Source organism: Centroberyx affinis, unplaced genomic scaffold (genome assembly GCF_046629955.1).
Source record: "Centroberyx affinis isolate AG114_WGS23_722 - 3 ecotype Tasmania unplaced genomic scaffold, CSIRO-AGI_Caff_v1 ptg004296l_1, whole genome shotgun sequence".
In the NCBI taxonomy this organism is placed as follows: Eukaryota; Metazoa; Chordata; class Actinopteri; order Beryciformes; family Berycidae; genus Centroberyx; species Centroberyx affinis.
Window position 1 is genome coordinate 1,729 of NW_027282014.1, and position 25,363 is coordinate 27,091.

General features: G+C 42.2%; 1 protein-coding gene across 1 annotated transcript; it reads right to left on the bottom strand.

The window, feature by feature from the left end:
- Positions 1-732: 732 nt before the first annotated feature.
- Positions 733-24,515, bottom strand: nmnat2 (nicotinamide nucleotide adenylyltransferase 2). Its single transcript, XM_071543354.1, has 11 exons — positions 24,431-24,515; positions 16,518-16,606; positions 11,535-11,602; positions 10,921-10,999; positions 9,418-9,544; positions 8,398-8,478; positions 7,471-7,515; positions 7,211-7,287; positions 5,994-6,095; positions 3,060-3,127; positions 733-835 (listed from the first exon to the last, which is right to left on the bottom strand). The coding sequence occupies exons 1-11, from the start codon at positions 24,513-24,515 to the stop codon at positions 733-735; spliced, it is 924 nt and encodes a 307-aa protein (XP_071399455.1).
- Positions 24,516-25,363: the final 848 nt, after the last annotated feature.

Genomic DNA, 25,363 nt, shown 5'->3' on the forward strand with positions numbered 1-25,363 from the left:
AGCTGCTGACACCAGTGCAGTGTGACGGAGAGCGGAGGATCAGAGCGCAGACTCCCAGATCCAGACTGAGTCCCTGAGCAGAACCACAGCTGACTGGATCTTCTTCAGGATCTTTACATGAGACACGCTTGATTTACAAAGTGAATGGACCGGTAAGGAACTGGTCCACAAGTAGAGTTTTTCCACTGCAAAAGCAACATGCTGTACACATCCTGGGCCTGGCGTCAGGACAGTGTCAGTACTGAGCACGCATTGCTGCCTAAAATAAATAAAATAAAATAAAGACTTTCCTCCCAGCAGCCTTTGCAAGCGGGGCCGGTACCAAATATGTTCTGGTGCAAATACCTGCAGGATTCTAATGTACCGACACCAAACCAAGCCATGCACAGAGTGGGAAAACACACACCATTCTGTGGCGCAGTACACTTATGCAGTGGAAAAAGACATTTAGTACCCCCCACCCCCCACCCCCCCGGCCCCCACCCAGCCCCCCCCACCAGGTCTGATGCAAGTCACATGACACAGGAAGAAGGAGGGACATCGATACCTAATGCTCCTTGGGATGGGAAAGCGATAGCTCAAAGAAGAGTATACGTTTCACACAGAGGACAGAGAAGGAAGGTAGGGTGGGGGGTTGGGGGGTGGGGGGTGGGGGGGGTATATGATGGTGGTGGTATGTCTCCCTGCCTCCCCCCCCCCCCCCCCTCGCTTCACGCCAGCAGGTTGTCGGCTCTATCCCGATGCGTTGATGTAGAGCTGACTCTGCAGGATGTAGTCGATGACCGGCTGGCTCAGGTAGTCCACAACATGGCCGTCACCGTGCTGCAGGGCCAGCCTGGGGGGGGGGGGGGGGGGGGGTCACGGGTCAGTACACTTCAACTTTTCACATTTCACATATAAGCCATTACTAGCTCACGCTCATCGTCACATCGATTTGTAGGATAGGAAACAAACCTCTTTTTTCCCACCAGCCACAGTAGATGGGACGTCCCAGATTTCACCAGCTGACTACATGTTTAGATAAACTGCAGTTTGGAGTTTAGTTTTAGTTCTGCAAGCATTTCTCAGAGGCAGAGCTGCTCTGTATGCATAATCTCATTGGTTGAGAGAAAGCTCAGTGGGCGGAGCCAAAGAGCCTCAGTTTTTCCTGTGTAAGTAGCGTTAGGGTAAGAGGTAAGAGAGGAGGAGGCAGAGGCCTAGCGCTCTGCTGCTAACTGAAAAAATACAATCCAGCCATACTAAGAATGGTCATGACTCTGACAGTTAACTAACTCAAGCTCTGATAAACTGGTTCTTTGCTTCATGCTTCCTGTGTGGCTGGATGAGCAGGAGCTGCTGACTCACCGTCTGCTTTCTGTCACATGTCTCCTGACGACCATGTGCCTGAGAACAAGGCTCTGCTGGGGCTGTGGAGAAATCAGCTCTCCTCTCCTCGCCCAGCAAGGAAAAATAACCTGATCGGAATCGACCAGTAATCCAAGTCCGAAGTCCAAAGCACCCAGTTGTTTTGGCCACAATAGAGAGCCTAAGCCCCTCCCCTTCCGCTGTCCCCCATGGGACCTTATTTCGGAAAAAATATGTACGGTCGTCAATGGCGAGAGACAAATAATTGTTTGATCCCGTTTGAATTGTGCCATGAATTACACATATGATGTTTTGTCAATTTAAAAGTCAAGAAAGTGGCAGTTTGTCGTGAAACTGTTGAAGTATCAGACTGTGAAAATATGTAATTAGAAAGACGACACACCCAAAAGTGGCGTAAGTGACATCATAACTTTCTCTCTCCACAAGCTGCCCAGAGCCTGAAGCTCAGTCCCTCTCAGACAGCAGGAGTATTATACACAACCTGGAAGGTAGAAGAAGAAGGGATTTAAACTGGTTTAGGATAGTTTCAGTACAGTGGGGGCTAACGTTAACGCCATGCTGTGTGTTTCCTATGTTTCCTTCATGTTGGTGTGGGTGAGACAGAGATGTAGTTCACTGAGCCTGAAACACTAAACTAAACTTTACTTTACTGTTTTACTACAAACTGCCACTTTCTTGACTTGCAAAATTATCTTTTAAACTGACAAAACATCATATGTGTAATTCATGGCACAATTCAAACAGCATCAAACAATTATTTGTCTCTCGCCGTTGACTACCGTACATATTTTTTCCGAAATAAGGTCCCATGATGGTCCACCGGAAGGGGAGGGGCTTAGACTCTCTATGACATTATTTGACCGTGTGCTGTCCATCGTGTCCATTTCCAAGTGAAGCATGAACCAGCTTCTTGGCTCCGCCCCCTGAGGTTTAACTCAAAGTGAAAAGGAAGGCCAGTCTCCTGTGCAGTAAACCAGCCTGCCAGCCACAGACAGAAGCTGCCAGTGTCTGGCTGGTGTCTGGTCTTACGTTCCAGATGCAGTTTATCATTCTGCCCTTAGATTTATAACTGGGGATGGATTCAGAACACATCACTGCAATTTATACCAGAAAGTAGGTTGGCCTGCATTGGCTTAGAGACGGGAGCAGCACTGCATTCTGTTTATCTACAAAGCATTGCTCAATAAATTACCTGCTTATCTTACCAGTTTTTTGAAATACAAAACTTGTTTGTATCACACTCCTGCACAAGATTATCTGGTTTTAAACATTCCTCGTGTCAGAACAGCATTAGGAAAAATTGCATTAGATTATTATGACCTACATAAGTGGAATAGCCTGCAGAACTTGCTAAAATTGAATAGCTTGATTCCATTTGATCTGTTTAAACGTCTTCTGTATGATACTATGCAATCTGAATGTACATGAGCCCTATGAGCTGATGTCTGTCGTCTTATTTGTCAGTTGTAACTTGTGTCTTATGTGTGCATTAAGTTGTTTTAAGCTGTGTGTCATATGCTATATGTTCTTGTAATCAGGGTGTCATTGAAAAAGAGAGCTTGCTCTCAACTGGCCCTCCCTGAACAAATAAAGGTGAAAAAAAAAAAAACGTTCCTACAATGAACACACCTGCAGGATGAACAGGAGTTCAAACAGGAGGGAGGTCAAGGCTCAAAGTTTAGATTAAAACCCACCTGCTCTTGGTTGAGCTGACGATGGACATGGGATGGTTGATGTCGTCTTTCACTACAATGATGTTGTCCTGAAAACAAGAAGAGCGCAGTATAAAGAGATCAGATGACAGATGAGATCATTTTCGGGAATGAAGGAACAAATTATTATTTTCTCGTTGACGCTCATATTTTTTAAAAAGGCACACGGAGGTCTTAACGGGTTTCAGGGGTCCAAACGTCATGAAATCCACTTAACACATGAATGACCAGGGAGGCTTTCAATTCAAGGAAGTGCAAGAAAAACACCAAAAGGGCATGGAACAACGCATTATGTAATAACTCGACAAAATGTAATACATTTTCACTTCATTATGTAATAACACCTGCATTTTGTAATAATCTGACGCATTTTGTAATGCACAGCCTGAACGCAATATGTAATAAATTTCCCCGCATTTTGTAATAAATGATTACATATTGCAGTGGTTATTACAAAATATGGGAGTTACACTTTTTTGTTTTGCTGAAAATGTAATAATATGGTGCATTATGTAATAACCAACCAAAATGGATGTCTTCATTCATAAAAATCGTTATAACATTATAACAACAATGTTTATTTTATGCATTCTAGCATGAATCATACTGACTCAAAATTCATTTTAAAAAGATAGTATTAGTTCAGTAGATTAGTATCTTTCACTGGTCAAAACTACATTAAGTGTCACTGTGTTCCTCAGCTTAATAGAAACTGGACTTGAGGGTTCATCAAGTGAAAAACAACCACAGCATAAAGCAACAACACACTGACCTGCAGTGGATTTCTAATATCTAACAAACAGTTGAGTTTTAACTTGCAAAAACTACTTAACAAGTAGCACCGATAGAAAGAACCATAGATGGTTATTACATAATGCTCTGTATTATTACTAGGGCTGGACCCGAATATTCGACTATTCGGATATTCGTTCGTTGGGTAGGTATTCAGTTTTCAATTTTGGGATTCGGATATTCGTTTTTTTAAATGTAATTTTGTATGTAATGATCGCTGCTTGGGTGTCTATATAGTGACGTCACACTTCCACTCTTGCGGAGTCAGAGTTTACTTTTGTAAGGGGAAGTCGCTTGTCTGAGCCCTTGTCTCTGACTTTATGTTATACTGTAAAACTTCAATTAAAAGCCGAGTCCTAATTAAACGCAGAGTCCCTTTTACTGGCCGGGTGTGGCTACACGTTTTGACAAATAAAGGCCGGTCTCAATTAGATGGCGGTACAGAGAAAAAACTACGACCTGAAATTCAAGCTGTCAGTTGTCAAATTTGCTGAACAAAACTCAGGAGAAGCAGCAGGAAGACATTTCTCCATTGATCTTTTTCCTGATTTCATCCTTTCTAAGGTAGGCTACTGGTATTTTGATACGGGGCTCTCTCTCTCTCCCTCTCTCTGCGCTTTAGAACGTAACCGCTGTGAAACATGCAGAAAATAATTTTTAATTTCTCTGATTCACCGGCTTTCTCGCTACCACCGCTCCCTCTCTTCATTCACTTTCTAGCTCGCTCGCTCTCTCGCTCTCTCTCTCTTTTGTGCGAAAGGAATTAAAGGCCTGTCCCATATAGATGCCTGTCCCAAATATAGGCCGGTTGAGTTCAGTGTTTGAAGCAAATAAAAGCCCGTGCTATTAATTGAAGTTTTATGTATGTTAAGTATGTTTTCAGCGCTGTGTTTTTGTGAGGAGGAACTGTGACTGTGTGTGTCTCGGCCGAAGCTTCAGATATTCGCTGTTGATTACTCCGAAGCCCAAAAAGTGGTATTCGGGACAGGCCTAATTATTACATTTTCATCATAAAAAAAGTGCAACTCCCGTATTTTGTAATAACCACAACAATATGTAATAACTTATTACAAAATGCGGGGAAATTTATTACATATTGCGTTCAGGCTGTGTATTACAAAATGCGGCAGATTATTACAAAATGTGGGTGTTATTACATAATGAAGTGAAAATTTATTACATTTTGTCGAGTTATTATATAATGCGGTGTTATTACATAATGTGTTGTTACAGGGCAGTTATGTGTTTTTACCCAACAGCAGCAGCACTATCCTGCTCATTGGTTTGACAGAAACAGTCGGCTACACATGAATCCGCTCTACTGTAAATCCTCCAGTTAGGCCAAAAAGCCTCGTTCCCACCCGCAGCCGCAGAGCGTCTTAATGATGACTGAATACATTACAGTAATCGTTTCTCAACACTCCCAGTACCAGGATTATAGGGAAAAGATTTTTTATTCAGTGAGATTATGAGGAGAATAGTGGATTAAAGGCTAAATGGATTAGGATGATTCATTTGACAGATCTGACCTCGTACTGGCTCTGGTTTGTGTTGTTCTCTCTTCCAGTCTTTACGGTGGAGAGAAAGTTTCCTAGTAAAACACCAACCTTTAAATCTGGGTTGCCAGTTATTCCTTCATCCCCAACACCCAATAAAACGTTTTTTATTTCGTTTTATTGAAATACATTCTGCCTGGTGGACTGGATTTATGCCAAAGGAGTTGGAAGACGTCTCAATTCTCTACGAGGTAAGAACAGTCTGACGTGACGTTTTCTCTTACATAATGAGAGAGTGCTATGATGGTGTATTAGGGCCACTGTAGGTGATTTCTTTTGTAGAGGGGGGTAATAATAAGAATTTGGATCAACCAAGCGGAAGACTTCAGCCTCCACAGCACAAGTTGGTAGGTTAGGATTCGTTTTTTTCTCGCAAATATCTGACTTCAATCTCAGAAATTCATTGTTTTTTCTCACAAATTTCTGAGTGTTTTTTTTTCCTTGTAAATTTCTGACTTTAATCTCTTTTTTCTCACCTACAACGGCCCCAGTACACTGTTGTACAATACATTGATTTGGACAACCTTGGACTCTGTTACGTAACTTTTTTTCCGTCGTTCTGTCTGACCTTGTACTTGCGGAGGACAGAGGAGTGGTTCATGATCCTCTCTGTGTCGGCTCCGTCACGAGGAACCACCACGATCCCGAAGTCCCCAACGATCACCTCCATCTGAAACCACAGAGACAAGACCTTCAGCTGCTGATCCGGTCTGCTGTACTGAGGATCTGCTGGGGGGAACTCTGCCTGTCAGACTGACTCAAGACAAATGTGGATTTTATAGATTTTGAGGCTGTAACACATTTTGAACACATTGTTTTTCTAAAAACTTGCATAAAATACACTTGTAATTTTAATTACAATTGGTCAAGAAATTTTCTGAAAAATTCCTTTTCCATCTGCAAGTGAAACTCTTCAACAACATCTGTATATATACCCAACATTAAGATGGTCAAATGCCTTTCTACCTGTTTGCACAAACTGCCAGGAAGTCAAAAAGTGAAACTGATGTTTCTGAGACCGCAGAAAGTTTTGACATCGTTTCTGCGATCACAGCAGCTTCATCTGAAGTCTGAAGTTGGCTGCAGCTTTTGAGCAGCCAATCATGTTCTAGTGTTGCACTGTCCAGCGGGAAAACTGATTCAATTTGATTTAATTAACTTGATTCTTTCTGCTGCCGAACAGTAGTGAATCAATTCAGGACTGATTCGCCTTTGTTTCATAGCCAACAGCACTTTGGTATATACCTATAAATATATACAGTATATATAGGTATAGATATATATACAGTATATATATATGGACTATATACAGTACTATGCAAAAGTCTTAGGCATATGTCAAAGAAATCCATAAAGCGAAGATGCTTTCAAAACTAATGAAATGAAAAGTTTCTGAATATCAGAAATTTACAATAAACAGCAATCTACTGGCACACTAATGCAGAAAACAAATAAACATCTAAGACTTTTAAGAAATTTATATAAAAAATCTAGGGTGCCTAAGACTTTTGCACAGTACTGTATATATGTACTGTGTCTTCTGACCAAAAGGTGGCGCTGTGTACAGTTTGTCACTTTCACTAACAGCTAGCAGTCAGATGGTAAACAGCAGTGTGAGTAACACTACACATAATGGGTGTTGATACTTGTTTTTTTGCAGATGTTTCCTTCGTTAACATCAAAACGACCTGTCGATCATTGCAATAGTGTTCAGTCAAGTGGGAGGAGCTAAGAGGCGGGGCTACAGGGGCACAAGGTGGGTGGGCGGGGCTACAGGGTGCTTACATCACTGTCCTTCCACAGGCCAGGGATGCAGAAGGACTCCAGAAGGTCACTGCCACACAGGAGCAAGATGCGTAACTCTACAGACGACAAACAGGCAGGAGGAGAAGACACGGCTCAGTAAACTTCATGTTTACCGGATACAAACACAGAGGAACAAGATGCCAGAAGGAGTTTATCTCTCTGCGGACACAACGGGAAGGAAAGCTCTACGGACTCGACGAGTCGCTCCCAGATCCAGGAAGATTAAAGGGACAACTCACCGATTTCCTCGTATCTCATCGCAGTTCCCAGGTTGGCGTTTTCATCTTACAGAATGAGACAAAATGCATAAATAATTCATCCATTTCAGAATCAGCATAATTTTAACCACAAAGTACAGTAAATGCACAGGAATTTGTTTTGGTGATGTTGGTGTAGAAACAGAGTAGTACATACAGACTTCCTACAGATTTTGCTATGAGAGATCAATACACAGCAGATTCAGGCTGGATCCTTTAGGCCACAGAGTCTAATGGATCCCTGTTTTACTTTTTACCGGTCAACATACAGTAGAATCTTTAAAAACAGAATAGAATCTCTGAATGACGGCTGGTCACCTGCCAAAATGGCTGGAAGTGTAAATTAATTTGCAGGGATCGATTCATGAAGGAACTCAGTAGTTCAGCTGAGGAACTGGAATTTAAAAAAAAAACCTTCAGGAAACAGAATTGGAATTTCAGGAAGTTGAATTTAGTGAAATTCTGTGAAATTCTGTGTTTTTTTGTTTTTTCTCACCTCATATCTGAAATTCCACATGTTATATATTATCAATACTGAATATCATAACATGTTAAAGGAGCCTTTCAGCTGGTGTCATGTAATGGTAATCCATACATTAAGACTGGATGTGTTTGATTTGTTGAACTGTCTTTTACTTGATTCATAATGTTCTGATTCATAATGTTTTGATTCATAATGTTTAGAGTCGGGACAAACTCTCTCAGAAGTGGAATTTCATGGAATTTAATGGAATTCAGTTGTGCTTCCTCACAGCTGGGAGACTTTCACACTGCAAGGAGCTGAACTGTGTGATTCACCATGAAGTCTGACTTCAGGTCATGGATGGACCGAGCCCTGCTGTGCAGTTCTGTACTGTGTGTAAAGTTTTGTACTGAGTTCTTGTCTTTCTAAGCGTCGTCTCTTCTTACCCACGAAGGTGAAGCGCTCGATGTGCGGGCGGACGCAGCAGATCTTCCCCAGGCTCTCGCTCATCTTCCCCCACAGTTTGACTGAACAGGTGAAGAAGAAGGAAACTTTAGACGCTCTGCGACACAGAATCTGTCTGTCGATAATCTGCAGAATTTGATTCCAAAAACAGCTGCTATTTTAAACAAAGCAACAGTAAACATGTCTCCCCCCCCCCCCCCCGTTTGGGGCCAATCAGGAACCAATATGTAACTGTAGTTCTGTAGTTATTTTGAATGCCGAATGGAAGGAGAGTTTTGTCAAAATCGGATCAGTGGAGTCTGAGTCTGATTCACTTTCCCTTCTGCTACATTTTCCCTGCTCTGCTGTTGGGCGGACTCGAGTCACATGACTTGGACTCGAGTCACATGACTTGGACTCGAGTCACAGTTTGAATCTCTTGAGACTTGACTTGATGCATGAAGAGAAGACTTGAGACTCAACTTGACTTGGGTTCTGGTGACTTGGGACTCGACTCTGACTTGTACTCTGATGACTTGAAAAGGTTTCTAAAGTCTTGACTTGAGATCTTGTGTTTGTGTAAATGACTTAGATTGAAAGTGATGAGATTTGTTCCAGCAGACGACTGAATTTAAATTCTGTTTTCTGAATTTGTATGGAATGATTGAATTTATTGAAGTTGAAACTGATTATAGAAATCAAACTCATGATGCTCTTAACAAGTTTTTATCCTATTAAAACCATATTGCATTGAAAAGTCCTAGATATTTAGTTTTCTTTAAGATATTAAATTGATACTGGACTCTTGATTTGTTCTGACTTGACTTGCTGTTCTACATTTAGACTTGAGACTTGACATTAATGACATGGACTTGACTTGGCAATCTACATTTAGACTTGAGACTTGTCTTGAGACTTGAGACTGACTTGGGACTTGAGCAGAGTTGACTTGGTCTCACCTCTGGTTGATCTCACTGGAAGTCTCTCTGGATTAGTAAATCAGATAAATGAGCATCACTCACTGGCCGTGGGCTTGTGGCTCATGTTGTTGTGGTTCTGGTAGATGGGCGGGGTTTGGTTCTGCGGCTGACCAATCACAGGAGTGGTGGACGGCGTGTTGACGTTGGACAGAATACAGCCGGTGACTCTCTGAGGAGAGGAAATCAAGAAACATCACAGATGCATGCTGGGTTCTGACGGACAGACTGATCTGACACCGAGTGAATAATCCTGATAACACACAGCGATGAGGCAGATATAATAACAGTTTCCATGGTAACCGCTGCATGCAGATATGGTGCTGTTTCTATAACGTGTTCAAATGGCCCGTGGTCTTCATGATCACATCACACTGCAAAAAATATCCCTTTTAAACAATTTAAAGGTGTAATTTGCTATTGTGGTTGTGAAGTCAAATCCCCAGAATTCTAATTAACTTGATGATGTTCATCAGTATAACCATGAATGTCAAGTTTTAAATGCTATATGCAAATTTCACTTGTTTAAACTGGAATTGACCTAATTCCTGGACTCTTAATAACCCCTTAACTTCCTCTTGTTAAGTTAAATTTTTAATTTTGATTTCAAGTGTTTAAACACCATTCTGTACTTTACACTTTCAATTTCAGTGTTCTCCTTAGCAAGTCATTTCATCTAGAATTAAGTCTTAAAATCTTATATTTCCTAAAACGTGAAAAAAAAATCTGCCCATGGTGATGAGAAAAATGAATTTCTTTCCATTGCAGCTTTACTCATCTCACAAACTCGATCGAAACAAGACGCTATCCTGAAGTAAGATAACCGACTGCAACCATGATCATGTCACTTGATTCAAGTTGATGCGCTTTGGAAAAAAGTGAAATGATCTCAGCCACTGCCGGGTTAGATTCCCTTGTTTTAAAAAAAAAAAACCCCAATAAGACTAAGCTCCAGATGAAATGACTTGTTGGATATTTCCTGCAGCGAGTCGGTCGGTGCTGTGAGTCACTTCATCTGTTCGACAGGCTGACTCACCCATTAAAGGTACAGTCTGTGCATTTCAACAGGTGGATATATATCATTTCTCAGCATTACAATGGGAAACTGGTACTGTGCCACAGCCACAGTAGGCCCAGCATGGCCCTGCTAAAACATGCCATCTTAACAAGCCATTTAGAGTCAGAAATAATTAAAGTGTAAAAATCTGCCAACAGGATGAGAACATTCAACTTGTTTCCGATGCAAATCAACTTGTTTCAACAATTTTCATGAATCAAGCGACATTTTCTTGAAACTAGTGGAGCGGTCTTCCTTATTCTGCCTTGTTTCCAGATATTGTCACTTGTTTCCGGTTAATTCCTTAAACAACTTGCGAACAAGTAGAATTGCCTCACCCCAATTGGCAGATTTTCTTCTTTTTTCGTCTCATTTTAAGACTCAACACGAGATCGAACGGCTTGCTAAGATGGACGTTTTCTGCAGTGTGGTGTTTATGCCACGAAAACAGACTAAAAGTTCTCAGGTATGGAGCGTTTCCAGAGTCTCACCTTCATCAGGTCGCGGTGATGCTCCAGGACGCTGCAGGTCGTCTGCCATGTGTCCTGGTAACACTCCCAGGGGTCGACTCTGTCCCACACACAACCATACAACAACTTCAACACACTGTTCATATACAATACAAAAATGTGTCAAAAACGAATGGTGATATCAGCTCCATGTTATTCTGCTGTAGTAATCACTAATGAGACTCTTGACCATCACAGTTTCACAAGCTCTCCATCCAAATTATATTATTGTCACTTTGTAATGACATTTTTAAATTGTTGTTTACATTCTAGCAGCCAATGGCATCGCTGGAAAGATTTGTGGCTCAGAAAAAACAGAATTCTGCATAATTCAGACTTTGTTGTGACTGAACTTTTACTGATCACATTGAATTGAATCATGAACATCATGTCACGTATCGAATCATATCCTGGGATAAGCAGATCATCACTGGTACACAGCACTTTCCCCAAATTCCCCCAATAAGTGCTGACTTCTCAGGTGAGCAAAGCCACTTGAAATCACACAGGATATATTTTCGTTGTTGTTTTCTGCAGGGTGTTCTCTCTCTCTGAAGCCCAAACAAAGAGCCAGCTGAATCTGTCGTCTGTCTTACCTGATCCAGTCAGAGGACTGGACAGCCAGCTGACACATGGTGAGGCGATGTCTGCTGGACACCAGGCCCTGCAGACACACAGGAGGTTCAGGTTCAGGAACACAATCCCATGATGCCACTGGGCAGCTGCACTGGCAGTTAAAAGCTAATGCTAATACTGCTGAGACATTTAAAGGATCAGTTCACTGATTTAGTTCCTCTATATAACTCCTCTCTTCCTCCTGTAGCTGTTGGACCCACAGACAGTTTTGTCTGTAGCTGTTGGACCCACAGACAGTCTTGTCTGTAGCTGTGGACCCACAGACAGTATTGTCTGTAGCTGTTGGACCCACAGACAGTTTTGTCTGTAGCTGTTGGACCCACAGACAGTCTTGTCTGTAGCTGTTGGACCCACAGACAGTCTTGTCTGTAGCTGTGGACCCACAGACAGTATTGTCTGTAGCTGTTGGACCCACAGACAGTATTGTCTCTAGTCAGCTGTCAGTTGAAGCTCCGCTGCCTCTTGCTGCAATAATGAGTCCAAACTGTTTGTCAGAATATTCCAGAAAAGCCGTTTGTGAAAACGATACAGAGAGCGACCGATGTATTTCTCCCCGCGGCCCGGAAAGCGGCGGCACCGACCGTTTCCCCTCGGCGGATCGTCTTCTACCGAACTCTACTGTTTATGATCTGACCCGACCGTCCAGAACTAGATCACTCCGCCAGGAACTGCCTTTCACCCCACAGTGCTCTGTGCTGCGGCAGAGAAAAATAGATCTGTGATTTCCTGATTAACAGAGGAACTGAGGGGAGCGTATCTATGTTCCCAGGGTCCTATGTTCCCAGGGTCCTAAGTTCCTAGGGTCCTATGTTCCTAGGGTCCTATATTCCCAGGGTCCTATGTTCCCAAGGTCCTATGTTCCCAGGGTCCTAAGTTCCCAAGGTCCTATTTTCCCAGGGTCCTATGTTCCTAGGGTCCTATGTTCCCCAGTTCAATATTCTGTTAACACACATTAACCCTCCTATTGTGTTCAGGTCAAATTTGACCTGTTTCAAGTTAAGAAATTTCATAAATATCCAGTTTTTTTTTATTGGAACAAGGCTTCAAAACAGCTATATAAACACAACAAAACCAATGGTTATCATTTTATTTGATTTTGAAGGTCTCTAACCCTAACCCTACTAAGCCTAACCCTAGAACTGGGGAAATTAGGACCCTGTGAACATAGGAATGACTCTGAGTCTGTTTCCTCTCGATTCTGTGGAGACACAAACGACTTTTCTGGAATATTCTGACAAACAGTTTGGACTCATTGTTGCAGCAAGAGGCAGCGGAGCTTCAACTGACAGCTGACTGGAGACAAGACTGTCTCTGGGTCCAACAGCTACAGACAATACTGTCTGTGGGTCCACAGCTACAGACAATACTGTCTGTGGGTCCAACAGCTACAGACAAGACTGTCTGTGGGTCCAACAGCTACAGACAATACTGTGGGTCCAACAGCTACAGACAATACTGTCTGTGGGTCCAACAGCTACAGACAATACTGTCTGTGGGTCCACAGCTACAGACAATACTGTCTGTGGGTCCAACAGCTACAGACAAGACTGTCTGTGGGTCCAACAGCTACAGACAATACTGTGGGTCCAACAGCTACAGACAATACTGTCTGTGGGTCCAACAGCTACAGACAAGACTGTCTGTGGGTCCAAGAGCTACAGACAAGACTGTCTGTGGGTCCAACAGCTACAGACAAGACTGTCTGTGGGTCCAACAGCTACAGACAATACTGTCTGTGGGTCCAACAGCTACAGACAATACTGTCTGTGGGTCCAACAGCTACAGATAATACTGTCTGTGGGTCCAACAGCTGCAGTATGAAGAGACTCATTATCCGTATATAGGGACAAAATCAATCAACTGATCCTTTAAGTGTCTCAGCAGTATTAATATGTACTGAGGGAGGAGAACGTTACTCATTCTCCACCCAGATTTTCTCAAAAGCAAAGTGTTTATTAGTTTATGTGTAAGTAAGTAAGACTTTATTGATGTAGCACTTTTTGAAACAAGCATTACAAAGCGTTTTACAAAGAGAGATGAAACAAAAGGCAAGTTAAAAACAAACAGAAAATTAAAAACAGACAGAAGGAAAGAGGACAAAAGAGCACAGAACATAAAGTGCGACAGCCAGCTGAAACATGATTATAAAATGATAATTATTATGCGTGACAGTGTGTGTCGGGCCGGTCGACAGGCTGCAACTGAAACGATAATTTATGTGTAAACCTACGACTGAAATAATCCATCAGCCGGATCGCTCAGCTGGATGCAGCAGGACAAAAAAAAACAAACTAACAATCATATTCCAAATGAACAGCAGAGATTCTCGAAGAGGCTGAAACAGCATTTCTCTCACATCTATTATTCATGCTCTCTGTTTCCTATAGAGGCAGAGGAAACTAGGACAAGACCTTCATTAATTCCAGAAAGCAGCAGTGTGGAAAACAACAGCAGCAGAGGAGGGGGTGGGGGGTGGGGGGGGTGGTCTGGTATCAGTGATTACTAACAGTGTATAACATGTAGAGTTCATTTTAAAACACAGAGGATCCAGTCTTTGGATCACTGTTCTTTTTGATTGTGTTTACATGGCCTGAAGGTTAAGTGGCTAAATATGTTGCAATATTTGGGGGATTTGCCTATTCAGTGTAAACAGACAATGGATATTAACATACCAAATCCTTACTAGGCCTATCTGCAATATCTAAAAGGTTCTTAAGTTGTATTTTTTCCTAAACTGCTCCTAAACAGTTTAACGAAATAGAGGGAATGAATTGTATCTCGTGACGCACGTTACAGTAAATCATGGACTCAATAATAACTTTTTTTCTCTCCCAGTGGCTGCTCCCGGGCTCCGTACATAACATAAACCTATTTAACAACAAATTTCAAAAACGTCTTCTATTCTTGTATTTTTTCTCGTATTTTAATCCCCACAGCCCAAAGTGAAAATGTTAAAGGTCCATATTCAGGAGCCGTAAAAAACAGGATCTGGATGACAGTGAACTAGATTCAGAGATTTCATCAGTCCTTAAAAACCTGAACAGCTTCGATGACTGAAAACAGGAACGATCAGCAGTTTAGAAGCTGTTGTCGCTCTGAGTTTCCAGATGACATCAGTCTGCTTTGCTGCTGTGATCGGTCAAAGATTTTGATAACTGACGACTAACACGGACCAATCGGTCGGGGTGAGAAATGACATCAGTGACTGAGCAGACTGATATGAATCACCGTGCAGATTCAAACAGTGATGAAGGCTGAGAGTCATGCAGCTGGACAGCAGGCAGGTTTCCTTCTCATTCAGATGTGATTTAAAGTCATGAAACTGCATTCTGAGATCATCCTGCTTCCTTAATGTGATGTATTTCCTGTTGAAACAGGGGAGTCACTCCTAGGTCCTGTGTTCCCCAGTTCTAGGGTTAGTAGGGTTAGGGTTAGAGACCTTCAAAATCAAATAAAATGATAACCATTGGTTTTGTTGTGTTTATATCGCTGTTTTGAAGCCTTGTTCCAATAAAAAAAACTGGATAATATTTATGAAATATTTTAACTTGAAACGGGTCAAATTTGACCCAAACACAATAGGAGGGTTAATGTGTGTTAACAGAATATTGAACTGGGGAACATAGAACCCTGGGAACATAGGAACCTGGGAACATAGGACCCTGGGAACATAGGACCTTGGGAACATAGGACCCTGGGAACTTAGGACCCTGGGAACATAGGACCCTGGGAACATAGGACCCTGGGAACATAGGACCCTGGGAACTTAGGACCTTGGGAACATAGGACCCTGGGAACATAGGACCCTGGGAACGTAGGACCCTGGGAACTTAGGACCTTGGGAACGTAGGACCCTGGGAACTTAGGACCCTGGGAACGTAGGACCCTGGGAAATTAGGACCCTGGGAACGTAGGACCTTGGGAACGTAGGACCCTGGGAACGTAGGACCCTGGGAAATTAGGACCCTGGGAATGTAGGACCCTGGGAACTTAGGACCCTGGGAACGTAGGACCCTGGGAAATTAGGACCCTGGGAACGTAGGACCTTGGGAACGTAGGACCCTGGGAACGTAGGACCCTGGGAAATTAGGACCCTGGGAACGTAGGACCTTGGGAACATAGGACCCTGGGAACGTAGGACCCTGGGAACGTAGGACCCTGGGAAATTAGGACCCTGGGAACGTAGGACCTTGGGAACATAGGACCCTGGGAACGTAGGACCCTGGGCACTTAGGACCTTGGGAACGTAGGACCCTGGGAACGTAGGACCCTGGGCACTTAGGACCCTGGGAACGTAGGACCTTGGGAACGTAGGACCCTGGGAACATAGGACCCTGGGAACTTAGGACCCTGGGAACGTAGGACCCTGGGAACATAGGACCCTTGGAAATTAGGACCCTGGGAACGTAGGACCTTGGGAACGTAGGACCCTGGGAATGTAGGACCCTTGGAACATAGGACCCTGGGAATATAGGACCCTGGGAATATAGGACCCTGGGAACTTAGGACCCTGGGAACATAGGACCTTGGGAACGTAGGACCCTTGGAACATAGGACCCTGGGAACATAGGACCCTGGGAATATAGGACCCTGGGAACTTAGGACCCTGGGAACATAGGACCCTTGGAACATAGGACCCTGGGAACTTAGGACCCTGGGAACATAGATACGCTCCCGAAACAGGATGTTGGGGCGGGGCTTAACACAGGGAGGGATCATTCAAAAGTGTAAACCAATGGGTGATCAGTTAGGGAGAGAAAGGCAGTTTTACTGGATGGGAGGGGCAGAGGAGTGGGACTGGTCAAAAATCTGTGATCCATTTCCAGGAAGGAAGATTAATGGGATTTTTTAATTTGTAATCATTGTTAATGAGATGTATGTTATGACATGGATAATTAGCTGACAAGGTGAAAAAGTCATTCTTCCTCTCCTGCAGTACTCACAGGTTTGCCATAGGAGTCGTGAACAGGTGAGATGATTCCTCCGATCACGATGAAACGCCCCGTTTTGTGCAGATATTCTCTGGCTTTTTCTGCACACAAACAAACACACACACACACACACACACACACACACACACACACACACACAGACAGACGGGTTAGGGATGAAGCTGTGACATCAGACTTTATTAACTAACAGACAATTCTGCAGTGTTCCTGCATGATGGAGACACAGCTGTAAAGTCTCTATAGAAAAAAGCCTGAAATCCAGTAGAAACCAAACTGATTCTGCTGTGTTTCAGTCTTGTAGGATCCAGTGGAAGAACATGACTCAGTACAGTACGCACGATATGCAATTCAAGCTCTCGTTTTATTTTTTTCACGAATTACCAAAACGTGCCTCGAAATAGTGACATGGTGCTCTGATATATAATCCATGTGCTCTTCAGGAGCTTATAAAGAGTCAGTCACATATTGGTGATTATGTTTAAATGTGGCCTGTCCTGGGTGTGTTACAGCACCTGATTGTGTTTACATGGCCTGAAGGTTAAGTGGCTAAATATGTTGCAATATTTGGGGGATTTGCCTATTCAGTGTAAACCTAACCAAATCCTTACCAGGCCTATCTGCAATACCTAAAAGGTTCCTTTTAAGTTGCATTTTTTCCTAAACTGCACAGTTTAACGAAGTCGAGGGAACGAATTGTATCTCATGCGCACGTTACAGTAAATCCTGGACTCTATATAACTTTTTTTCTCTCCCAATGGCTGCTCCCGGGCTCCGTAGTTTTAGGGCACAGAGCCTGAAGATGTTTCCCATTGACTTTCAACAGGGAGGAAGAATCTTCTGGAACCAACATGAAAAGAGGCTCCAGGACCCTTTATGGACAGAAGGTCACGGGTCAAACATTTCACTGCCTGACAGACGATGTTCCTCACAGGCTGCCTGGTCTTGTTTTCAGGCCTAAGGTGTCCTAAGGTGTCCTAAAATCCTAAAATCCAAAATACAGTAGAAGCCAAGCTGATTCTGCTGTGTTTCAGTCAGTTTCAGGATCCTGTGGCAGGACTGTTATCAAATTCAGATCAACATCCTGCAGATCGTCCTGTGAGGGGATTTGGAGGATCAGTGCCAAAATGCAACAGATTCAGACTGGATCCTTACATTTTCAGGCCTCATGTGTTTGGAAAATCCCCCAAATCCAGCAGCCATTTTGAGTATTTTAGCAGCCAACCAGCTGCTGAGAGCAGATCCGGATCAGACCTGGATGGAGCTGCAGGTCAGAAGAACTTCTCAGACTCAGCTGCTGCCTGCTGGCTCTCATCATGTGGAAACCCTGCAGACTAGTTGGCTAGTTTCAATATAATTCAATTTGTTTCAATAATATATGTTGAAACAGTCGGAGGGATCTGCCTTGTTTTAAGATAAATCATTTTCACTTCTTCTTCTTTAACCACTTTCCTGGAGACAAATGAAATTCTTTTCATTTGCTTCATGAAAAAACTGCTCTCCCCTGCAAAAGTATACTGAGTGCACAAAATACATTTTGTGTATTGTATGGGATTATATAGGCTGCTGTGATGGAAGAGATTAGCAAAATACATATAGGGAATATTGGGAATATTGTTTGTACTAATTTGACACAGCAGGTGGTTCAATATTGAGCCAGAAACACTTCAACAGGCTGCAGGTCAAAACACTGGTTTACCCTGGTGATCTGTCTGTCTGTCGTCTGTCTGTCTGTCTGTCGTCTGTCTGTCTGTCTGTCTGTCGTCTGTCTGTCTGTCTGTCGTCTGTCTGTGTCTCTGTCTGTCTGTCTGTTGTCTGTCTGTCTGTCTGTGTCTCTGTCTGTCTCTCTGTCTGTCTGTCTGTTGTCTGTCTGTCTGTCTGTGTCTCTGTCTGTCTCTCTGTCTGTCTGTCTGTTGTCTGTCTGTCTGTCTGTGTCTCTGTCTGTCTCTCTGTCTGTCTGTCTGTTGTCTGTCTACGCTTCATTTCTACTTTTCTTGGTGGAGAAAAAGTTATTCTTATTGATAAGTCCTTTAACATGTTGCTAATTTTTTTTTTACCCATAATAAATTCAGTCAGTCAGTCAGTCAGTCAGTCAGTCAGTCAGTCAACACATACTCACATGAGCTGGAGCTGACATCATCAGTAAGACTGAAACAATAATGTAAATTTACCTGAGAAAAGTGATCCGGTCAGACTGAGTCCTGATCGGAAGGACAAGCAGGAATCAAAATATAAAACCTGGCAGTCTAATCTGCTGCTGAAACGCCTTAAAAGCTCCATATCCTCCACTGTCCAGAGTTTTATTTAGTGTCTTTCTGTCCATTCAAAGCTGTGTGTGTGGTGTCATGAACCAAAAACACTCTCAATCCATTTCTCCACGTTCATCTTCCAGCATCTCTCTGAGCCTTACCAAGAACAGGCCGTTTCTGTCTCCGTGTCTTTAAGGCTCATTAATATTAACGACCCCTCCGTTCTGATTGGCTAACCGTTTCCAGAGTGAAACGTGAGACGCCGCGGCCCGGCGGCTACAGGTAGGGAAAACTCTCCGGTAATAAACAACGACAACCGCTCAACCGCTTTGAAAAAAACACTTTGTTAGTCTATTATTTCTTACAAAAATGATAATGAGCGACCCTTTGTGACATCACAAAGTTACGGAAGTCCAAACGGCTCGTTTAGAGGCTCGCTGCACTAATATGGATTGTGTGGATTTAGTTTTGATACTTTCACCATGTTTAGATAGACCATCCAAGTCCTTTATCATCACAGAGGAGAGGGGAGTCCTGCTTTAAACCATGTGGAGCTTTACCTTCAGACATTAACAGGAGAAGAAGAAGTTTGTGTTTTAAAGGAGAAGAGCCGTTTGCTGTTGTGACCAAACCCCAGTGCTTCATTTGTACCGGATCCTGCCGGAACAGGATCCGGCACCTCACGGTTTTGGACTGCCTGCATTCCGGTACTTATTTGCGTGGACCCGACACCTCTGGTGGCATGAACGTTTTTTTTTTGTTTTTTTTGTCTGTCATGTAATAATCCCAGTAGTTGACACTCTCCCCTCCCTTCCAAAAACCGAATTGGCTCATTTCCATATGAAGACAGGTGATTACATTAGAAAGTAGCAACAAGCGCATAGTGATCACATCACATGACTGAGCTGCTCTGCAGAGTGTGTCATGGTAAACTTCAGACAGTGTCATGGCTAAAAGTTGAATTTGCCGTCCATATGTTCACTGTGTGGACTATTTTTGGAAAATTAGACAAGGTAAGCATGTTTTTTTTTTTTTGTTTGTAAACATGTTACAGTTCTCTGCTGGGACAATAACATCTAAATTCATATTTGCATAGATGAAAACAGAACTTATTTGGAGTGCGGACCTCTAAGTCCCACTGTTAAATATGTGGGACATTGCGCATGTTATGTTGAGTGTCCAGAAATAATTAATAATATAATTGGTTGAGTGAAGAGCTGTCGTATGTTCAAAGTAGATATCCTCAAAGTATTTGTGTTGAATATTAATGCGTAACTACTCGAGCCAGAATCTGTCTGGTAAATGGTTGAAGCCATTGCAGTTTCCTTGATGTGTTTATGAATCATTAGGATATCTCACAGCCAAGTATGTGTGCATTTTATGTTGTGCACAGAGCAGTTATATCTTTAGTCCACTACTGGAAGGGCAGGTTTGTAAAAACCCATCAGTTTGGACAAAATGAGCATTATGTAGCCTATGCAATAATCAAATATTGTTATAGGTCCCCAGTAGTCGGAGCTCTAAGGTCATATAATCAGTCATTTAGTGATGTTCAGGCTGTTGGTCTACAGTAAGCTGTGTGGCTGCACTGAGCTCCACCTGCCTCCAATGCACTTGTTGTCTTGATTTGTTCCGGAACCTTTTCCCTCCAGACCGACTCGTGGGAACACCGACCCCTTGGTGTCCCGGGACCTCATCATTTACAAATTAAGCACTGCCAAAACCACAGACTGTGCTTCTAAAAACCAGGAGTGGAAATAACTAATTTACTCATGTGTTACTGTAATTGAGTCTCTTTTTTGTGTACTTGTACTTTTTTGAGTATTTTTTAAAGTCAGTACTTTGACTTTTCCTTCAGTCCATTTTAAATCCATCCATCACAGAACAGATTGTGTGTCTCTCCATCAGCAGCAGAAACTGGATCAACGTAAACTGACAAACTGTGGATCCATTCACAGAGAGAAGAGGAATCTGACTTTACTTTGTTTTTGCACTTTATTTTCTCGTTTCTAATGTTTCCAGTGAAAAGAATCTAGTGTGAACTCTGTCCTCTCTCCTGTTAGAATCACATGGAAAAGATCACAGCTGACAACGTTCTCTGTTCTAAAGAGGAACTCAGAAACTTTTACTCTGAGGACATTTTAAATCACACACTTTTTACTTTTACTGAAGCAGATTTTTACAGCAGTACTTTTACTTCTACTGAAGTAAATATCAGCAAAGTAACAGTACTTCTACTGCAGTAGGACATTCTAGTTCTCTTTCGGGTGCAGGACGGGTGCAGGTTTCATTTCAGAGGAGGAACAGAAATGAAACCTGATCTGACGGACAAACATGCATCAAAATATAAAACATGTCGGCCTAATTTGTTGTTGAAATGCCTCCTGAAGCATTAAAACTAGAGGGAGCTCCAGTTTCTCAAACTCAATCACAACATTTGCTTCAGTGAAACTCGACTGTGCCTCTAAAAACACAGAGACTGAAAATCAGAGTTGGGCTCAATTCATAAATGAACTCATCAACTCCAATTCAACTGAGGAATTGGAATTTGAAAAAAAACCCAAAACAACAGGAAACAGAATGTGAATTGAATTCGAATTTCAGGAAGTTTAATTTAATTCAATGAAACTCATGTTTTTTTTGTTTTTTTGTTTTGTCTCACCACACATCTGAGATTCCACTTTGTGTTATATATTATCAATACTGAATCTCATAAAATGGTCAAGGAACCTTTCAGCTGGTGTTTGATGCAGAACATGTGATGGTAATCCATACATTATGACTGAATGTGTTTGATTTGTTGAACTGTCTTTTACTTGATTCATAATGTTTTGATCTATAATGTTTAGAGTCGAGACAAACTCTCTTAGAAGTGGAATTTCATGGAATTTAGTGGGATTCAGTTCTGTTTCCTGTCGTTCACATTCAGTTCACATTCTGTTTCCTTCCTTATGATGAGAACCAGCAGCCACAAGCAACAATCTGCACATATGACTTCCATATTCCTGCTGCTGCTTCACAGAATATGTAGAGAGAGACATAGAGCCAGAGAGAGAGAGAGAGAGAGAGAGAGAGAGAGAGAGAGAGAGAGAGAGAGGAGGAGGTGGTTGGTAGTGAAAATAGGTCATGGGAACATGGCTGCTCTCAGCGCTGCATCACTTCCCTGCATGAAGTGAAACGTCGTCACAAAACGTCTGAGAAACATAACGGAGGAATCGCCTGCGACTCTGAACGCAGCCCGTGCTGCGAAAAATAGACTTCACCTGCAGTTCACAACAAGTCTAGAAATATGATTCACAATCTACTAAAATGGGCCCAAAAAAACCCAAACATTTGAAATGTAGTTCCCACAACAAGATGGGCTTTTCTCACCAGGCCTTCAGTGTAAATAAGAGTTTGTTCTTGACTTGCCTGGTTAGATAAAGGTTAAAAAAAAAAACAGATACGTATTGAAGTATGCTGTGAAGTGCTGTGGTTATTCCTGCTGTTGTCATTACATTTGTTGTGAAGAATGAAAAAAGATTGGTTCTGTCTGTGCACATGGATAATGGGAGATGATTGAAATAAAAGACTCAATTACAGAGATTCTAAAAAAACAAAATGGACCCTGGAAATGCATTTTCTTCCTTGACAACATATATCCAAAACATAGTTTGTCCACTCAGAATCTATTTTGAATGAATGAATGGATTCTGGGCCATTTGTTGTATATTTGGAAACAAAATGAAGGAGCCGGCTGCCTGTCAGAGTCTCAGTGTGATGGAGGAAAAGCCCGGTCAGTCCTCAGTGAGTCCACATCTGTCTGCTCATGTAGAGATGAACAGTCAGAGGAACCGGCCTGCGATCCGCCTCACACACCGGAGCAGAAGTCAGTGGAATCATACGGTGATGATGTGGTGATTTTGGGAAATCATGACACATGATTCTGCTGTCAGAACTGATGAGAACAGGCACATTTTAAACTGAGGTCTGAAGCATTTTAAGAAATATTTCAATATTATTTTTTGGTTTGACAGCACACCTATCATTCAATGGGATGAACATTAGGGCTGTGCAAAAAAATCGATACAGCTGAGTATTGCAATATTTTTTTCCGTGATACTGTATCGATTTTCCAGCCCCTCATATCGATACATAAAAAAAAAAAATTGTTTTAAACGGATTTAAAATGTCCTTAAATTTCCCTCAAATTCCTTTGAATTGAATAGTTTTGACTCAATTTGTCCGCTGAGTTATCAATATAATGTGATGTACATATTAGACTACCCAGGTGGTACACAGCAAGTTGGATTTTCAGCTCTATTTTTTAATTTTCAGTAAATTAAGTATCGTATCGCAATGTATCGTGATACAATCGTATCGTGAGGTCCTTGCCAATACCCAGCCTTACTGAACATTAACTTGATTATGTAACATGTGATTTTGCATATGTGAGCCATATCGTGGTATATATCAATATCAAAAAAAGTAATTATGATTATCGTGATACTGATTTCAACAATATCGCCCAGCTCTACCTCACACCCAGCTTCAAACAGCAGGAGAAAGAAGAAGCTAAACCAGACTGAACTCTTAGTCTTAGTGTCTTTTCTAGTCTGTTAGCATCTGTTCTCTTCACAGTGCAACAGCAGAATAAGCTTCAAACCAACAGCATCCTATCAAAAAGAGCTACAGTAATCCTATAATATCACTTCATAAGTAATGTTATGGGAATATTATAGTGATACTGTAGGAGATAAGAAATATAAAGTACTATAAACTCACTAGTAAATGACACATTCATGAGATAAGGCCCAACAGGAATATTATAGGAACATTCTAGTGCTAAAAAAATGGCATCAAGAACAATAATATTACTAAACTCACTGCTGAATACCCTACCACAGACACACTGTAGGAATACTATAGGAATGATTTTTTCAGTATTACAGGAATATCATAGGAGCATCGCAACAGAAATCTTCATTTTATGCCTCTGAATAATTCATCGGCTGGAATAACTGACGGCGCCACAGCTGTGGTGAAATATCACTTTCTGTTCCCTGCGTGACGCAGGCGCTGCCGCTGAGCAAGGCACCGCCGGGCTCTGCCGGGCCGATAAAACCGGTTTTTTTATCGAGTCTACCTACACACAAACCGCCGCCAGCATCGGTTTAGAGAGGTTTTCTGGGTTATTTCTGGCCTGCGCAGCACGCACGCACACACACACACACACACACACACACACACACACACACACACAGCGCAGGCCTTATTATGAAGCATCCCTGTCAGAAAGAACTGAACGGCTCCGGTTCTGCTCGGTAAAAAGAAGAGATAGGCCTATGGATCCGGGTTGTGTGATCTTAGTCTTAGTCCCGCACGGGCTGATCGGCGTGTGATCTAGTCTCTTCTAGTCTATTGTGCCGTGATGTGAGCCGTCGCCCATTTCAGCACCGCCCCGCTGGACAGCGACTCACCCCGCAGGGAAACCGACATGTTTCTCTCCTCAAAACACACTGCTGTGCCATCTCTCTCTCTCTCTCTCTCTCTCTCTCTCTCTTTCTCTCTCTCTCTCTCTCACACACACACACACACACACATACTCTCTCTCTCTCTCTCTCTCTCTCTCACACACACACACACACACACACACTCCAACGCAGGAGGAACGCTCACCGAACATATGGATGTGTCCCTTGGTGATGGGGTTGAAGCTGCCGCAGGACAGCAGGATAACGTGCGTTTTGGTGTTTTCTGTCATGGTGAGGCCGTTCCCTCTGTCCCGGTCCGGTCCTGGTCCTGGTCCGGTTCTGGTCCTGGTCCTGTATCCTGTATCCTGGTCCTGACTCTGGTCTTCCTGCTCCGCTGTTGCGTTTGTCTGTTTCTCCTGCAGAGAGGCGAGGTTCCTCTGGCTGCGGCAGGATGCTGAGGATGGAGCGTCATCCCGCTTAAAGGGCCAGACACCCAAAACACCACAGGATCACTATGATATTCAATAATAATATAATGTACAATTCCTATAATGCTCCTACAATATTTAGTAATCATTATAATATTCGTACAGTATTGAATAATTATATAATATTCATATAATATTTAATAACCATAATGTTTCTGTAATATTGAAGACTCATAGGATAGTCCTATAATGCTTTTAATCATCATAATATTCCTATAACATTAAAATTCATTATCACACATCACAATATTTCTATAAGAATCCTGCAATATTCCTACCATGCTGAACAATAGTATGATATTCCTATAACATTGAAAAATCAATATAATAAAATATAAAAAAAATATTCCTATATAGTGACTTACCGTCTGTCTGTAGTAGCTACTGCAGAGGCCTTACATTTTATAGTACTTTATGATTTTTTGTATCTCCTATAATATAATATAATATAATATAATATAATATAATATAATATAATATAATATAATGATATATATATAGCAGTAGCAGTAGTAGTAGTAGAAGTAGGAAGTATACCTGCAGTAGTAGTTGTACAGCTGCAGTATCACAGAGCTGCTGACACTGACAGTGTATTTACTGAAATATTAAACCGTTCCAGAGAAATGTCAGACTTGTGTATTTCAGCAGCT